The following is a 17,925-nucleotide window of genomic DNA, read 5'->3' as shown; positions in this document are numbered from 1 at the left end:
GGTCGGAACAAAAATTGAAGGCAGTTGACTGAGTTTAATTGGATACTTACAAAGCTAGCTCTAGCACAAAATTCCGATGTCAGAACCAAAATAGCATATACTAAAACGCCCAACGTGCCAAAATATCGGAGGTTTACTCCAATATTTTACCATATAGATCAAAAAGGAGGCTCGTGTGGCTGTGATTCCCTACAGCAAGCTCCAACCTAGCTTTCACTTAAAGGCATTATTCCACAAAGCAAAATAAAGATATAACAAAACCATTTATTGAACTAACTTTTTGAAAACCAATTATTTGAAAGCTCTTGATTACTAAAAAAAAATGAATCAAAAAATTGAAAAGGTCGCTTTGTCTGTACCGTAGATACAATAGAAACTTTGATATGCACATAGTTAAGAGGAATTGTAGCGCATTTCTACGAATCATTCTCAGAAAGCCCAATCTTTTGGCAGAGGAATGGCTACGTGGTGTATCTGTCGATACCTTAGCGCGAATAAACCAGGAGATTTAAAAGCCGGCGACAAATATAAAGATAAGTTTGGTTAAAAAAATGAATCGCTTTGAGAACTGACGCAATTAATTGTGGTATTTTGTAGCCAAACTTAGATATTAAAAACCTTCTACCATTTGGTATTTAAAACAATTGCACAGAAAAGTCTCAAAAAGGATCAAAGAGACTTCGCCTCAATGTTCGTAAATTATTTTCTGAAGTTTTTGTCATGGAATCGAATTCGCCGTCAATGAGTACCCATGGAATCCAAAATAAAACTCGCTTGCATATAATTTTGCTATACAGCCTCTTCGCTCTATTGATTTACAATCGGTTTAAGTCAACTAAAAGAAGAATTGCTGCAAATAAAAACGTTTTCTTGTTGAAGAAGCAATGAGTATTTTAGATCATAACTTTTTATTGAAAAGCAATTGTTTCGTATGTCATAAAATTATTCCCAAAATTTCGCCCATAATGACATTTTGTATTTCTACTTATAATGAGAAATAACGGTTTTAAGTAAATTTTCAAAACGAGGGTTTTCAAAACGAAACTTTCAAAATAATTAAATTACAAAATTTTGTGATTTTATAATTTTTCACGTTCTGGGTTTAAAAACGTGACCACGTCTACCAGCAAGCTTGTTTGCCTTTCATCATGTAAATTGTTGTAGTTTAATGACAGATTACTTAAAAATGAGCACTTCGTTGGTAACCTTTGTCACGCCCCTATTTCGTGCCTCATAGTTACATGACGATTTTCCTTAAATATTCAAATAAAGTGCTATAATTTAGTTCACATTCAAATAATTTCAAAGCCAAAATCATTCCGTATTTTCATTTGTAAACTCTAATTTGTTTATGTTTACTAAAAAAACCACAGATCACAGATTTACAGATTACTGATAAACATATTACGTACCCAAGAGCATCAGTATTTACCTTTTAAATTCGGTGAAGATGAGTTAGTATAATTCATTGGAAACAGTTACGAGAAGTTACGTACTTGGTGAAGATATTATGCTGATAAAGTAGGTGCTAATAGAGAAATAGTAAATGGACTCAACTATCATCAAGAAACCTACAAAAGCCGAAAATTGCCCAAATTGAAAATCAGTAAAAATTTGCAAAGGACCTTTACAACTTGAGGTACAACTAAGCGGAGTCTACGTTCAACAGAACACAGGAGAACCAGCCTGATAATCAGTTGAAAAAACAATCTTGATAAAACTCTTATTCTTTTGAGCTACTCTATTTATTCTTGGATAAATTAATTAAAGATTGAACTGGAAAACTTTGTCCTAATTCTAAGTTATAGTAGACACTGTCAGAACTTGAATATGGCAGTGAAAAACTATTGAAATACTATTCAACAGTGAAAAATTTGCAAAGGACCTTTACAACTTGAGGTACAACTAAGCGGAGTCTACGTTCAACAGAACACCGGAGAACCAGCCTGATAATCAGTTGAAAAAACAATCTTGATAAAACTCTTATTCTTTTGAGTTACTCTATTTATTCTTGGATAAATTAATTAAAGATTGAACTGGAAAACTTTGTCCTAATTCTAAGTTATAGTAGACACTGTCAGAACTTGAATATGGCAGTGAAAAACTATTGAAATACTATTCAACTAGTGGATAAATCAAGCATTCGAACCACTCATTAAAAGGCTATTACTAGCTAATTGTATTTAAGTTATATCTGCTATAATCGCACTATGAAACGACCATAATAGGTCTTTGTAAAATGGCAATATTTCTAGTTAACTATTCCGAATAATAAACTCTAAACATCCCGACTACAACTCTAAAATTTAGTGCGTAACACTTATGAAGTGAAATTTTCAAAATTTTTAGATTGACAAAGTTAGCGCGTAACAATATGATTTCAATTTTTTTGTGTTACCCTCAATGGGTATTCTCTCATAGAGTAAACTGCCATATAAATAAAACTGCCACCCTTCAGATAATCAAACTAGGGCAAAAAAGAGAGGATATCAGTTTCAAAAGAAAAAAGCATAGCCGGCAGATTGCCCGAAAATATCCGCCGTTGACGCGCTTGATGCAGATCGAGATTGAAAAAGAAAAAAGAGATAAATTGACAAATTTTTTCTCTTTTCTAGTGTAAAAAGTGTTCTAATTTGGCATGCAGTTTCAGTTGGAGTCTAAAACTACACTTAATTCAGTTTCTAAACAGAAGTATAATAAGTTCGAAACCAATGTCAGCTAGCAAACACTCTAAAAAAGTTTGATAACCTAATTCTCGATGAGGTTCTATCAATGAGGCTTTATCGGTTTATCCCGTTTCTTCTGATTTTGGTCTTTTGACATTGACAAAATTGACATTGCGCAATAGTATGCTTGATAGAAATTAAACTCCATTCAGTTGAAACAGTGAGTGAAATAAGTCAGAAGTGACAATCGTGACCTATGTAAAACGAAAAACGTGATAAAAAAAGCAAATTAAAAAAAAGCAGGACAAGTCCTGACGTATAATTCAAAGAAATTTCTTTGACTAACCAAAAAACAGGAGCTAGAGCGGACTATGAGTGAAGTGAGAAATTTTTTTAAAAAAAATCAGATCGTAAAAATTAAAAAAAACAGAATATCAATGTCAAAATGCCGCAAGCATGTGAACAAAAAACCACTAGCGGGAAAAGTAAATTCGATTCAAAGAAAAAATTAGGCCTAGAACGAACTATGGATTGGGAAACCATTTAGAAAAAAATCCGAAAGAAAAAATCGTCAATTTTGTCAGAAAATTAGATCCCGAAACGGCAATCTAGGCCAGTATTACTTCATCAAAACAAATAGTACTTACTAAAACCACTTATTAGAATTTTTTTAAATACTTGAAGCCAAATTATGAAAAAATAAGCTCTTACAAACAACTTGGACTAAAAACTGAAAAAAGTTAATAATTTTTTAATAATGCAAAAAATCACAAATCCAAAAAAAATTTTCTTTCAGCCAGTAGGGCATCCAGATGCTCGCAAAACAATAGGGAAGTCATAAAAAGCTAAGCAAGTTGTCAAAAAACGGGAAAAACGAAAAACTGCAAAAAAAAAATTAGAAAATTTAGTTTCAATTTTCGCCACTTTTGACATAATTCTCAACAAAAAAAGCTTAATATCCACAAAACGGAAACCAATAGTTAACTAATAGGGGTTAACTAAAAATTGCTCAACTAATAGGGGTCTTTTGATACCCATTTGAGGCAGTAAAGAAAACAATAGTAAAAAAATCGCAAAAACTAGGCGAAAAATCAGCAAAATACATGAAAAACCTCCGAATTGGCATAAATTTTATATGAGTTTCCAGAAACCTCAAAACCACTAACAAAACCAGCCTAAAATTAAAACGAAATCATAACCGAACCTCTTAACAAAAAAATGAAAAGAATACTGCTTTAAAATGCCTTACGTGAACAAAAAATTTCGCCCGCTTCGAGAATTATTTCACACCTCAATTTCTCGCTCTCTCGGAAACAGAAGAATGAATGAAAGACCACTCTCTTTTCGCTCCCCTCTTCAATTTTGTTCAGGGCCAAAAACACTCCAAAAGTTTTCACGCGTTTCATTTCCTGCTTCACAATTCACTCCCACTGAAGTGATTTAAAAAAAGGACTTCTCCAAAATCCCTCTTTGAGTCAAAAAGACAGCACCCAATACAACTCAAATTCATTGAATGTTAAAAAAAGGAGAGCGCCTAAATAATAGCCGTTGAGAGGCTGACGGGGCTATTAATTAAAATTACAATGAGGTAGTGAATGAATGCATCAACAGTGCTGATGATATTAAGAGTGACCTTGTGATTCTAGCTCTAGTTGAGTGTTGTGTAGGAGTCTGCTCAATCTGTCCTCTTCTTCTAAATGTTGTTGTTTAGACAGTCTCAGCTGTCTCGTCAACTCATCTATGCTCACATTACACTCGCTCAACATCTTCTCATTCTCATCCTAAAACACACCACACATGCACATATATACCAATAGTCATACAAACAATGCTTGCTATGCGTGGAGCCAGAAGCGTTAAGGAAGTTCAATTATTACTGCTATCCTTTTTGGTTGGGATCCATTGGAGGACCTGAACTGAATCTCTGAATCCACAATGGCAAACCGAGATGGCGAGCACAATGTTTTGGTTTATTTCATAATTATTCTCATTATTATTAATATTTATTTTTAAAAAAATGTTATACGCTTTGCCAGTTTTTTATCACTGGCACTATCAAAAGATGTAAAATTATCTTTTCTATCCAAATTTCACAAAATTTGAGGGCAAAAATTGTCCTTGCATAACGTGCCAAAAAAGTATCTGGAAAGACAACCGCGGTTTAAGATCTAAGTGGTTATTATACAAAGACAACTCTTTCTTCTCTCCTCTCTCATTAAAAAAGACGGTGTCGATTGCTGTTGTGTTCCTTTTTTAATCTATATCATGCAAATATCACAATAAGAGAATGCTAGAGAGAGACCTTGATGAAGTTGAGGTTTGCAATCTCTGTGTCCTGAGATGCGATTCTCTTCTGACTTGAGTCGTCCTTGTCTACCATCTGTTGTACTTCTACTTGGAGTGACTTCACTTTCGCCTGTAGTCTCATTACCTCCTCTCCCTTCTCATTCGACTAAAAACACACACATACCCACACACTTATAGTCAGTCCCATAGAGTTGCAGCGCTATCGAACGTTTCAAAGGTCAAAGTTCAAATTTAAAACATGTTGATATCTACCAAAACACTGTCCATTTGCATCCCCCTTTCGAACGTTCGTTTGCGTTGCAACTTTATGGGACTTGATCAATATATCAATATACACACAATTAATTGAGATAAAAAACAAATTGACAAAAACTAAAATGTAATAGCCCAGCTTGAGGTATAAAAAGCTAAAATTAAAGATTTGACAAATAGTTGATCGTTCGCTAAAGTGAGTACTGAGGGTTTTTGGCATGCTCATCAAAGTCGAGATTATTTTTACATGGAATTCGAGGCTCGTTGAACCAGTGTAATGAAACTATTTACTTTCAAGACACGATCGGTTCAAAAACCGGTATCCTTAGATTACACGATGTGTAGATGGCAGCAATTAATAGAAATTTAAAATGCGAATTGGCCAAGATTAAGAACCGAAATTACCCCTTTAACTTCTGTGACCAGAACACCTTGAATGCTCTATGATCATTCGATCCGATTAACTTCGTTTCAAGATAGAGATCAATCATGGAAAACCGTCTCAAAATGCGATTGGTTTTTAAAAGTTAGATATGAATGATTGAAGTACTGACTTCTGTCTCGTAAGTGTTTCCCTTTTCCTCGGCCGCATCCAGATCACTCTTGAGTCTGAGGATGGCCTGGTCTCTTTGTGCCAACTCATTCTGACTGTTCCTGTACCTCTCCAGAGCCATTGACAGGTCCAACTCTAATTTGTGCACCTAGAGCAAAACATATAAATAATGACGTAGAGACTTTCAGCGCCTTTTCTGATTTCGATAAGGAACCAATTAAGATATTTTGAAGTTTTGTTATCGTTCGGAAATAAGTTCGGATGGCTGATATGCCTTTCAGTTTTATGGATATGATTGAAAATTGGTTTATCACAAAAAAATGTGAAATTTTTCCTCGTCCTTGTTTATCAAAGTCGATCGTTATTTAAGTTACTGTTAAAACACGATACTTAAATAGTTACGCTAGGCAGAAAACAATTAACATCGCAAGTGTTATATGACTAACTTGTTCAGCCATGTTCAACATCCTCTCTGCGTCATTTGTGGTCTGTTCATGCAGTTGATTGTTGTTCTTCCTCAATTGGTTGATCATGTCTTCCTGTCTGATCACCTACAAATACACAACTGCATCACTAAACAACTCAAAACATTCCATGAACATAAAATAATGATGGGATCTTTCCACCAACCCCCCCCCCCCCCCCCCCCCACCCCCCAGTACATTAAGCTCCCCCCATTACAGAGCACGTGTCATTACATGGTAAATTAATGTGTAAAATTATGGCACGTGCGTCTGGGGGGTGCAAATAATATGCACCCACTAAGCTGGGGGAGAGGCACAAACAGACAAGATCCGAAGAATAATATCTAAAATAGGGGTTCGGCTGGCCGCATATCCAAATAAATATGAAGATAAAAACATAGCTGAATAAATCCAGTGCTTTGGGTGATGACTGATAAATCATTAAAATAATTGAATTTGATGCCTGTGAGAATCTATTGAGAAGAATGATTCGGTGATGAAATGCTACTGAGTGAAAGAAAAATTTCTTGCAGAGCGGGAAGGCTACAGCACAACTAAGGTTTCCGATAAGTGGACCAATTCAGTGTCAAAAGAAATGCTAACTTTTGAATACACAGTATATCACATATTTATCATCCTCAATTAATAAAATCTAAAAGATTTCTAGCAAGAATTGATGGAATCTATAGGTGTAAATATTATGGCGTTGAGTGCTTTGATCAGAAATTCATAGTTTGTTTGGGTTGAATTTGATTTCATTTTAAACAGCTACAATCAATATCTATCCATGACTGTGTCTATTCAAAATGAACTAGGTTTCATTTCAAACACACAGAAACACATACCTCTAAGTGCAAAGTGTGGTACTGAAAATTATAAATCCAATTTCATTATCATTGTCACTATCAAGAAACTATAACTAATTAACTCGATCTTAATAAATATTTAATCATAGCTGACAGATAACTTTTAAACATTGATTCAATCAGCAACATTATCTCCTCCATCGCTTGAGTTAAAAGGTTGAAAACGTTTAAGACGTAAATTTTTTACTGAGTAAATAAAATGCTCACCAAAAATGAAAAAGCACATAAATATCACACATACACGTAAACATGGTCATTTCTGAAGTAATGTTAATGTAAACTTAAATAATAGTCGTTACCTGTGAAAAAGACCCGTAATTATTTCCCGTAATTAAAATGGTGAGTTAGAAATAGTAACTACTAAGTCACCTCATTGTAGCACTGGCTGTACTGTTGTTGTGCCTCAAACAGGTCATCTCTGAGTTTCTGGATCTGTCCGTCTTTCTTCTTAATAGTGTCGTCTGTCTGTTTCTTAGTGGACACTGCATTCGTCCTGTTAGAGTCCAGTTCCTTCTCCAACACAGTCACTTGGTTCTTCTTCTGCTCCACCTGTTCAACATGAACACATTATGATTACTACTCAAAGATACCTAAATGATTTTCACAATTACATCTTGGTTCAAGCTAAGTCGGTTCTCTTCCTCTCACGCATGTCCCCAAGTACGTTCTGCTACGCCAGCTTCTATATTGTGACGTTTTTGCATAGTAAAATAGACAACTTAGCAAGATCTCCTGAGAAAAAAATTGCCATAAAAAGTATTCTCGTCATCGCCCTCCATTTTTTGGCTGAAGTTGGCTCAACTTCAAATGGCAGATATACAACAGAGGGACTGTTAATAATTGATTATCGCGCTAACTTCGTGGCGCAAGGTGTTGAACACATAGTTAAGATGTAAGTATACTGAAGAGAGACAGGACGTACAACAGCATTGGTCTCCTGTAGTTTTGCCTTTAGTCTGTTCATTTCCATGTTGCACTGGGAGACAGTGTCATCTCTCTGTGCCAGTCTGTCCATGGCCTCTCTGTACTGATCCCTCACTACTTCTATGTCACCCTTCAACTGACTGATCACCTCGTCTCGCATTACAACCTATAGACAAAAACAAACAATAATTAGTTCCCATAACTATAGCTCGCAACTACCAGAGCTCGTATAACTATTTTATGTAATGACTTTTTATGGTAAGTAAGCTATCACAAAAACCAACTTAGTTTTTTTCGAAAGTTGGACAAAATTGGCTAGACAAATAGTTTATTTTTTCATAAACCCGATTATCATTTTATGGCTTCTAATGCAAAAAATTGGTTTTATGCTATTTTATATTTGCTTATATTTTTAATGGTAAGTAAGCCAGCATATAATTGAACTTGGATTACTCAATATATTAGATTCAGAAATGGTGTTTCCAAACAACAATTAGTTTAAGACTGATCTCAAAATTTTTTATGACTATTTTATTGTTAGAAAGTTCCATATGAACCCTCTATACTATTTGATGGCTAGTAAATTTTGAAAATGTCAGTCAACCCGGATATTATTTCTGCTGTTAATGTTAATCTGCAGTTCTTGACGATTATGAAGGGCGGTTTCAGTTGATCTGATAAAACGAATTCCTTTACGGGCTGTTAACATAAAAGTTTGGCAGCATTTTGTGCGACCTTCACGTTGAACCTTGAAAGACTAGTGAGGAAGTGCTAATAAATTATTTTTCAGGAATGAAAAAAAGGATGAGAGAGCAGGAACGTACCGTGTTCTCAGCGCTGATACATCTGGACTTGAAGTCCCTCAATTCCCCAGACAACTGACTGGCCGTGTCCTCGCACCTTCTCAGCTGTAAACACCACATACAATTATAGCTTGCGAAATATTTTTCAACATCTTCGCTTTCACGTCAAAACAAGGACACACAAATAAGATTGATAGATTCTCGTATCTACTTCGAATGACACAATTTGCATGAGAGCTGTGCTGGTAAAGAAGTTAAAACCAACTCAGAAGCAGCCACTCAGTCAAAGACAAAAAAAATAGACAAAAAGATCCTTGCGTTTTCAGATCTCCTAAATAGGAAGTTGATCAAATATGAAGAGAACAAATAAAAATTTTTATGAATCGATGTAGGGATGGTAGAGGGAGGGGCGGGGGACTTCTTCATTAATCTAAAAATTTGGCACGTGTATTGAACGATTCGCTCATCTGAATAGGCTACGAAATTTCTGATCAAGATTATGGAAACCAAAATAAACTTAATGCATAGCTTCTATTTTCAAAACTGATGAACAACAACTACTGACTAACCTCTTCTTCTGTTTTGTGAAGATGTGACCTTGTGTCCTCTAGCTGTCTCTCCATGGAGCAGACTGAGTCTTCTTTTGTCCTCAACTCACTCTTCCTCATCCCAATGTCGTAATTCAACTGGTCTATGTTCTGCTCCAATTGCAGAATCTTCTCTTCCATCCGTTTCGCTCTAAACTCACATAAAATACAATTTAAAAAGCAGGCTTGCATATTTGCAGATAATTTGGTAAAAATCACAGAACAGAATTCTGGAATTGCAAGTGAAAAGAAACAAACAGCTATATTTCATAAACTTTTCAATTGTCTGCTGAAATTTCTTTCATACAGAACTTCCGAGACCATGCCATATTATTTTGCCACAAAGAATCATGTTAAAAATATTTGTTAAAAATACTTATACTCAAGTGAGCTCCGAACTGTTGTGTAGCAATGAATTATAGTGTTACAGAAGCTCTAGAGGCAATATGGATACCAAAAAGGTAACAAAATTTCTTCCTTGGTGTAACTCCTAGCACCTACTTCAAACACATGAATTAGTTCTGAATTCACCTGAACACACAAAAGGTAACTTCTAAAGCATCAAAACTCTGAACATAACCGACTAACGTCGGGCGAATTGCGCTCAAACGACCGGCGAGCAGTTGGCTTTGTTAGTAGCTAGCCACGATTTAGTGAGGCTAGCTTTAGTTTAATTGAAAACTGAAGGGGCGTGAGGTGAGCGCAGCAGGGGGGGGAGGGGTGCACCGCAGCGCAACAGTGAGGGGAGGGGCAACAGTGGGAGGGGGAGTTTCGGCTGCACGGGGTCCTTACTGCCTGAACGATGTGCAGGGGCGGGGATGGGGGGGGGGGCGGATGTGGTGTGGGGTAAGGTACTCAGATTTAATTAAACTGCTAATTAATACCTGGTTCTCCATTCGTCCACTTCGATGTTCAGTTTCTCAATGGTCTCATCTTTCCTCTCAATCTGTTCCTTGAGAACCGAAGTGTCTGAAGAGTGAGTGATTTTGATGGCCTGCATCTTGGCCTCCAGTTTCCCGTTCTCCTCCACGGCTGCCTTGTACTGTCTCCTCGCTCCCTCCAACTCACTCTCCTGCTGTCTCAATTCACTCTCTTTCCTCAGTAGCTACAACAACAAAACACTTGTAAGTTATCACTGAGATATCAAACTTTGCAAATCTCATCAATAGTTAACACAAAATTGGATATACCAATAAGAACAAACGTATTTACAAGTTTCGTTTTTTTTTCACCCAATAATGGTGAAATGAGACAACATGTTTATCTATAATGAGCAAAACAGATGTAATACCTGTTTAAAAATAGTTTCAATGCCAGAGATCTTGCTAAAAACGATTAATCTCTGAAACAATTCATCTAGTTTTTTGTCCAGATTTAAGAAACAACTTTTAACAATACAAAGCAACCATTGACTCATAATCGATTTAAGTGAGATAAATTTGATCTCAAACGGCACGGGATTTCGGAGAGAGCTTATGTAACCTCCAAAAGTAGGTTCTTTGTTATGATAAAAAGATTTTCTCCTTTTTACTGATCCTTTCACTTAGTGCTATATTTTGTCAAGGCCATATATAGACTTGATTTTATCAACATAAAGAAAATGCGTGTGTTATTGATATGCTATAAATTTTCTCAATTATATTTGCTTTTAATACCTCTTAGTTATCTTTTGTAGTCATGTGCCACTAAGCGCCAGAAATGTCATTTATCTTGAGTTAAGCATGATGTACTTTTTCATGATTACTCAAATGTAAATGCCGGATCTTGAAAAGTACTAGGCTGAAAGACACAACCGAGATTGTCTAGCTACAAATCAGCAGTGAAAGTTTAGTCATAGATTGAAACTTTCTTTAACTAGAGATAACATTTAGCTGTCGGCCCTGCTCCGAGGTTAATTTCTAACCACAAAATTGGAAAAAGTTAATTTCACAAATTTAGAGTAACAACAAAACAGGCCACAAAGTCACATTACAGCATAGAAGGGATATTCTAACTTAGTTGACATAAATCTAATAAAAATCAAAGTTTCAGGGAAAAAGTCACAACGAGATCCAAATTTCGATATATGCTCCTCTGGTGTCACCATGGAACATTGAAGTTCTGAAAAAATCTGAAGCGCAACTTCGTCTTTTGAGCATTACAATAATTACAAGAGAATTTAGGACATGTGTAAAGCTGCGTTATGGGTGAACGTCATTGCTACCCAAATGAAAGGGGGCTTTTTATTTATCTTGTCGTCCAACAGGAGGGGACCTCTGACAAACTTTAATCAAGCACTAAGTGAAGGGTGAAAAAATTTTTGTTCTCGTCAATGAAATCTCGCCACACAATGGGTGTGGAAAAGGGTCACAATTTTTTATGTCACCCAAGAGGGGAGATTGATAAGCGTTCAAGTCTTGTGAACAAAAAAAATAATTTTTGGCATCTGATCGAGAGTTATTTTTTTTAGTTTTTGAACAATCTCCAATATACCCGATTGCACCAAAACTAAGAGTTGCTTAATTTACACAATCACTTGGTTTTTGAATTAGCCAGAACAAAGATTGGTGGATCTACCCAGAATGGGTCGCTGAAAGTTTTCTACTCGATGAGAGCATTTGTATTTTGAGGTATTTTAGCCCTAAAAAGTACTATTAAGTACCAAGCTGTCGGCATCTCTGTTACTTATTAGGCTAATTTGTGACAATTTTAACCTCGGAAACCGTAAAAAAATGATTAGAGAAAACGCAACAGAATTTGTGAAAAAATGACCTTATTTTTAAATTTTAATTTTTGCATTTTTCATTACGGAAGTATCCGCAACAAAATGTGCATGTTTTAACATTTTAATGTTAAAGATGACTGAAAAATTAAACGTTTTGAATAAATCCCATGCCAACTTTGATAAAACTAGAGGGAGTTCCTGCCTTCTCAAAATCAAATTTGATATTTAACATTCTTTTAAAAAACTCATTTTTATCTCAGAAACGGCAACAACTAATAAAAAGACAAACAAGCCGCTGTCGTCGGATGAATTGCTCTCAAACGAGAGGTTCGATGGTTGCAACTACTGTGAGCCCAGCGAGACACTGAGTACTTCAAATGTTAAGACCGCAATTTTGAGAGCAGAATTCATCGCTCGAAAAGAAAACTCAAATTTCAAGGCATGAAAGATAGGCTTGAGCCAAAAAACTATATAAAACCAAAAATCTTTTTCAATTCCAAAAAAGACGCAAAAGTTTACCAAAATTGCTGCAAACGTTGAGATTCATGAACCATTATTTAAATTTTATAGCTAAAAATGTGCTTTTGTTTTGGGTTGAACAATTAAATTTTTACACCTCAAGGAATTCAGTATTAACGCAAATTCAGCAGCGTTCCAAGATTAGAAAGCTCAATGAGCCGACGGATAGATCACGTTTTTGTATAGATTACATAATCCTCAGAAAAAGGAAAACCAATATATATATATATATATATATATATATATATATATATATATATATATATACCAGCACTGAGTTCTTTTCTCTGGTCACAAATCTTTGCATTGTTTGTTTATTTTAGATTCGAAAAATGCTTTTTGTACTGAACTTCGAAGCTCTCCTTTTGCTTTGCCGCGACATTGATTGTTGTATTTTGATCAACTTAGCTAAAATACACATTTGAAAAACTTTTTCTACTATCATTTTTAATCATGTCGATACATTTTTTTACCAACAGCTTCATTCTTACAAATTTATCACATGAACGAGTAAACAAAGTTTGCATTCGATTTCTCAGGTCACAGCCAGCCAAGGAACTTGCTTTGACCTACAAATTAGCAGATTACAGACCACTCAATAATTGAAAAATGTATCCTGCTCTTGAAATGTTATAATGAAACATAGCCAACTAGTGTCGTGCGGATTACCCTCAAACGACCGGAGAGCAATTGGTGTCGCTAGTAGCTAGCTTGAGCTTACACAAGCCTCGTCCAAGCCGTTAAAAACTGACCTTAATGCAATTAATTTATGTCTTCTCGACAGCTTCGGCCATTTATGGCACCTAGACCTGCAAAGCAACTTAATGTCCTCAGGGCTTTACTTCCTGTCCCGTTTCCGAGAGACAAAGCCTTAAGAGTCAGACCAAAATAGATTATTCGAATAACTGTTAGAAAAAAGACAAAACTAATTTAATGGCTACAAACTCTGTCTGAGAGCAATTTAACATGTGTCAAGTAAATATCATTGATTCTCAAACAACGAAGTGATTTTCCCTTTCACCTGACAGAATTTTGCACAGCATAGTTTTCTATACGCAACGCGACACCAAAATGGTAATTTGACTATAGCGAACCGAAGTCCTAACATACTGTCCAGTTATCGTGCCAAAAACAAAAGCCGAAAACCAAACTACATTAAACAAATAGAATCACTTAAAAAATATTTTTAGTTTAAGATAGGACAAAAATATCGGCCAACTTATTTGCCTTTTGTCATTTTAGTTTGGCCCATTAGCGGAGACTTGCAAATTGCGATGGCCAGTCTAAAAATCTGAATTAGAAGAATTCAATTTGATCAAAAACCCAATCTTGAATAAGATCAACCCACAAAAACAGAAACGGGAAAAACAAGGGTGAGGTAAAGAATGAATTACAAAATTTTCTGCTTACCTATACTTTTTGTAGTAATTACCCTCAGTTTAATGTGAACAAATGATGATAAGTGTTCAAGATAATAGGTGTGTAGAGGTACATGCAAATATCCGGTACTACTTTCACGAAATGATGACAATTTTATGGCAATGAGCACGAAATACAAAGTACTGAAATAACATTAGGTCTTGTTATGATAATTTAAGTTGGACGAAAACATTTAGATAACATTCTCGAAAAATTTCCGCAAAATCACCAATAAAAACTAAGAAATAGTCAACAGCAAAGAAAAAAAAGCTTAAATCGACTTTAAATCCAAAAGACTTCCAAACAAAGGCCAGTATTTTGAATTTTCTCTAATACATTTGAATTTTTCCCGTGTTTACTAAATTAAATATTAATAAATCCGGCCTTTGTGACTCATCCCTTTTTTGTACATGTGTGTAGTTCACTCAGGCAGTTGCTTATTAACCTCACTCTGTGTGTATAAAAGTGATGTATGAAAACCAGAGGGAAAATAACTACAGTTTAACTTCTTATTTCACTCACGGCAGTGTATTACAATTGCAGGTGCTGAAATTTGGCCAAAACAAAAATAGCACAACAATCAAGTTTTGCTTTGAATGAAATTTATTTCCCTTAATATCTTCGGCGCCATTTTTAAACTGTCTCCATAAAAGATCAAAAAGGAAAATGTTTCTTAATACACGCCTCCATTAATCACCGAGTGACAGTTAGACAACTTGGATGCTGGAAAACTGCCTGAAAATTATTAGCAGGTCTTACTTTCAGTCGCCAGAAACCTCCAATTATTATAAAAACTCCCTGTGAAAGAAAATATGCCCACTTGAGCTCAGTTTTGAGCCAAAAAGCCATTCCTCATATGTCATATGAACGACAAGAGACGCATTGTAGAAAAAACTTGTGCCCACAAAAAGATAAACGTATGAACTAAAACCCAGACTATCATAGAACCTACGTGAAGAGCTGTCCCCAGCCACTACAGCAGACGCAAAAAATTTTGATTCTTCCACGTGAAACTATTCCAAAACAGAGGACACAGTTTTTTCAAATGTTAATTATATCACCGGAAAATTCCGTGTTCTCTCTTGAGGGTTAATTTTAAACAAACAAAATTAAGAGATGTTTGTTTTGAGAGTATGCTTGCGCTTATGGAGTCGATACCTAAAGATTAGATTAGGCTCTTAAAAAACTACCTAGAAACTTAAAGCCCTCGCGTTTTACCCGTTTAGCCCGTTTATCAAGACAAAATGTCACAAAAATTTGGTGGTCAGACCGACAAACTATCAGACGAAAAGTCGGTAGCACAAGAAATTGCATTAAAAACTAACAAGACTATAATAATTGTTACAAAATTCTTTGGGAGCAATTATCCCTTTAACATAATACAAAGTTTCCGCAACACCAAAAAATAATGTCACTTACTGTATCTACTTTGTAACAAAAATTGCAAGAACAGCAAGTTTCCCCAAAAAAGTAGTAAACACTATAGGATAAATAGCTGTTTTTATGATAAATAGTGACGAAAAGGAAAAAACAGTACTAAACAGCTGTTTTTTTTTAGAAATTGATACCTATACAGAACGGGAGTGACAATACTTTGTCGCTATAATTCAGTTACGTCACTTTTGCTAGGTGAAATAGGTGATATCAAGACCGGACAAGATTCAAGAAAAATTGACAAATTTCAAAACCACATCTCAGTAAACAATGTAACAACAAAGTACAGTAAAAGAATGATAATTTAAGGCGTCTTGTTTTTTACGGTTTTGAGTCTGAAGTAATTTAATTGGCCGTAAAAACAATGTTAATTTAATTGATCCGTAACAATGTGAAATATCCATTTTTATATGATTCAAAACCGCTAAAAAACAAAAAACTAAACTTTTGTCTAATTCGAAGTCGACTATCCATGCCCTCTTGACGATAATAGAACGAAGTAACAGAAAAAAGTGATAGGCATGCCTCCCAACAACTAAATACTGAAGAGTTCTGGTAAAAACAAAAAAAATCAGAAAACTCCCCGTGACTACTAATTTTGGATTAAAACGATTAAATTTTAAAACGATCGGATTAGCATTTACGCTTTCAAATCCAACTCCATCAACAACCATCAAAGCACAACAGGAAAAAGTATTTGCCAACAAATTTTATTTGTTAACAATTTTGTATTAAAGCTTAGAATCTTGAAAATCATCCGACTGTGGCATTTTCATGAAAACAACGAAAATGAGTGACTAATAAATAAAGGCTAAAAAATAAAGTGTAAAAACTTCTGCGAATTTTGTATAAAATAATGGGGGTTTACATGGGTGCGAGGAAAATTGGCCGACAGGGCGTTTAGCCGACAAGGCAAAAATGAGAAATTTAGCCGACAGTTTTATCATTTTTGGTCAAAAATAAATAATAATTTTGTTTCTGCGTAATCGCAGCGGAGCAGCATTAGGCTTTGAGTCTGCATTAACAGTTGGCTGTTCTCAGCTGTCCTTATTCTATTATTCCCCACATCTCAGACTGTTCATATACGGAGCATTAATGCTCTTTTTTGGTGACTATAGCCACTTTTTTGCGTCGAAACTTTCATGGGGTACCATAATTGGAGCCAACATTGGTCAGGCTATGGTCAACTTGAAGCTATGGTTAAGTAAGAGCTCATCCTCATACAGACTCATTGCTCCATAAATCAGTTGAGGTCATCCTGTCTCATTGCTCCATAAATCAGTTGTTCGGTGGACCATTATATTTGGTGTGCGGTCGGGTGGCGCTCCACTCAGCCTCTCCGTGGCCGCACCCCACCCCCCCTCGACGGGGGGAGTTGCGACCACGGATAGACCTTAGTTACTCCGAATGTAAATAAAATAAAGAGTGACAGCAGTTACCTTGAAAATTGAAACTTTTAAAATTGGCTACCATAACTGCCCCTAAATTAGTTATGTTGACCAAATCAAATTAACAAAAGTTTCTGCTAAAAATAGTGACAAAAATTGTCAGCCTTTATTGTGTCATTACATAAATTCCCTTCAACATCTTACAAAAACTCTCTTCTGTTTTCCATTTGAAAACAATTCTCAAGATCTTAAGAGTGACCCCCTGTTCTTGATCAATTTTATGATAGAGACCAAACAGAGAAGTGTGTCTTACGTCATCTTGTATGCGTCTGGACTCCTCCTGAGCAGAAAGTAGCTGCAGTTCCAGGTTCTGGATACTCCTCTCTCTCCTCGTAATCTCTTCCATGTACTCCTTGTGGCTTGAGTCCAGAGAGGCCAGTGATTCCTCTCGATTGGCCAGCTGCAAAAAACAAACAAATGTAACCAAGTGAATTCGTATGAAACGACTTAGAACGTCGAAGCGGGAGGGGGCTTTGAGTTCAAACCTCATTAAGGTGAGGATTAAGTTCAGCTTGGTTATAAATAATGGCATCAATTAATGCCAAGAAGGCCAAAAAACGTTATTGTTCCCACATTTTTCGATGAGAGAATTTTATGTCAGCCCTACCTTTTTTCTGTTCAGTTTTTGGCTTTTTTGAGAGCATCCTAGACAACCTTATGAGGTACCATTTAAAAGCTCTCTGCATTTAATTTTTTTGGCAACATTATGAGTAAATCGATTTAAATTTGGCCAAACTTATCGATATTAGGCTCTCATTGGAAAATCATCGGACAAGTTTAAAAAAAAACTCTTGGAAAAAAATCGAGACAGATTTTAGAACATTTTTAAATAATTTTGACCATTTTTTTAATCGCAAATTTTGGAAGTCATAGCTCCTGGCTCATCCCAAGAAAGAGAAATGCAGGGGCATCAGACAAGAAAATAGCTCCTAGCTCATCGAAGTAGCAACCAATTACTGAGAAATCTCCGGACATTTTG

At 35.6% G+C, this 17,925-nt stretch overlaps 1 protein-coding gene across 3 annotated transcripts in view; it reads right to left on the bottom strand.

The window, feature by feature from the left end:
• LOC142354679 (uncharacterized) overlaps window positions 1–17,925 on the bottom strand; it is a 158,625-nt gene that overhangs the window by 55,355 nt on the left and 85,345 nt on the right. For all 3 annotated transcript variants that reach the window (XM_075407038.1, XM_075407037.1, XM_075407039.1), the window contains 10 exons: window positions 17,200–17,346; window positions 10,307–10,527; window positions 9,405–9,573; window positions 8,857–8,940; window positions 8,031–8,198; window positions 7,478–7,657; window positions 6,225–6,329; window positions 5,780–5,926; window positions 4,969–5,118; window positions 4,300–4,447 (listed from right to left, as the gene is read on the bottom strand). In XM_075407038.1, the coding sequence (XP_075263153.1) occupies window positions 4,300–4,447; window positions 4,969–5,118; window positions 5,780–5,926; window positions 6,225–6,329; window positions 7,478–7,657; window positions 8,031–8,198; window positions 8,857–8,940; window positions 9,405–9,573; window positions 10,307–10,527; window positions 17,200–17,346 (1,519 nt within the window). The remainder of the gene's footprint in view (window positions 1–4,299; window positions 4,448–4,968; window positions 5,119–5,779; window positions 5,927–6,224; window positions 6,330–7,477; window positions 7,658–8,030; window positions 8,199–8,856; window positions 8,941–9,404; window positions 9,574–10,306; window positions 10,528–17,199; window positions 17,347–17,925) is intronic.

Source organism: Convolutriloba macropyga, chromosome 15, assembly GCF_964194025.1.
Source record: "Convolutriloba macropyga chromosome 15, txConMacr16.3, whole genome shotgun sequence".
NCBI classification, from domain to species: domain Eukaryota; kingdom Metazoa; phylum Xenacoelomorpha; order Acoela; family Convolutidae; genus Convolutriloba; species Convolutriloba macropyga.
The sequence above is the reverse complement of the archived record's forward strand: the minus strand, read 5'-3'. Positions and strand labels throughout refer to the sequence as shown.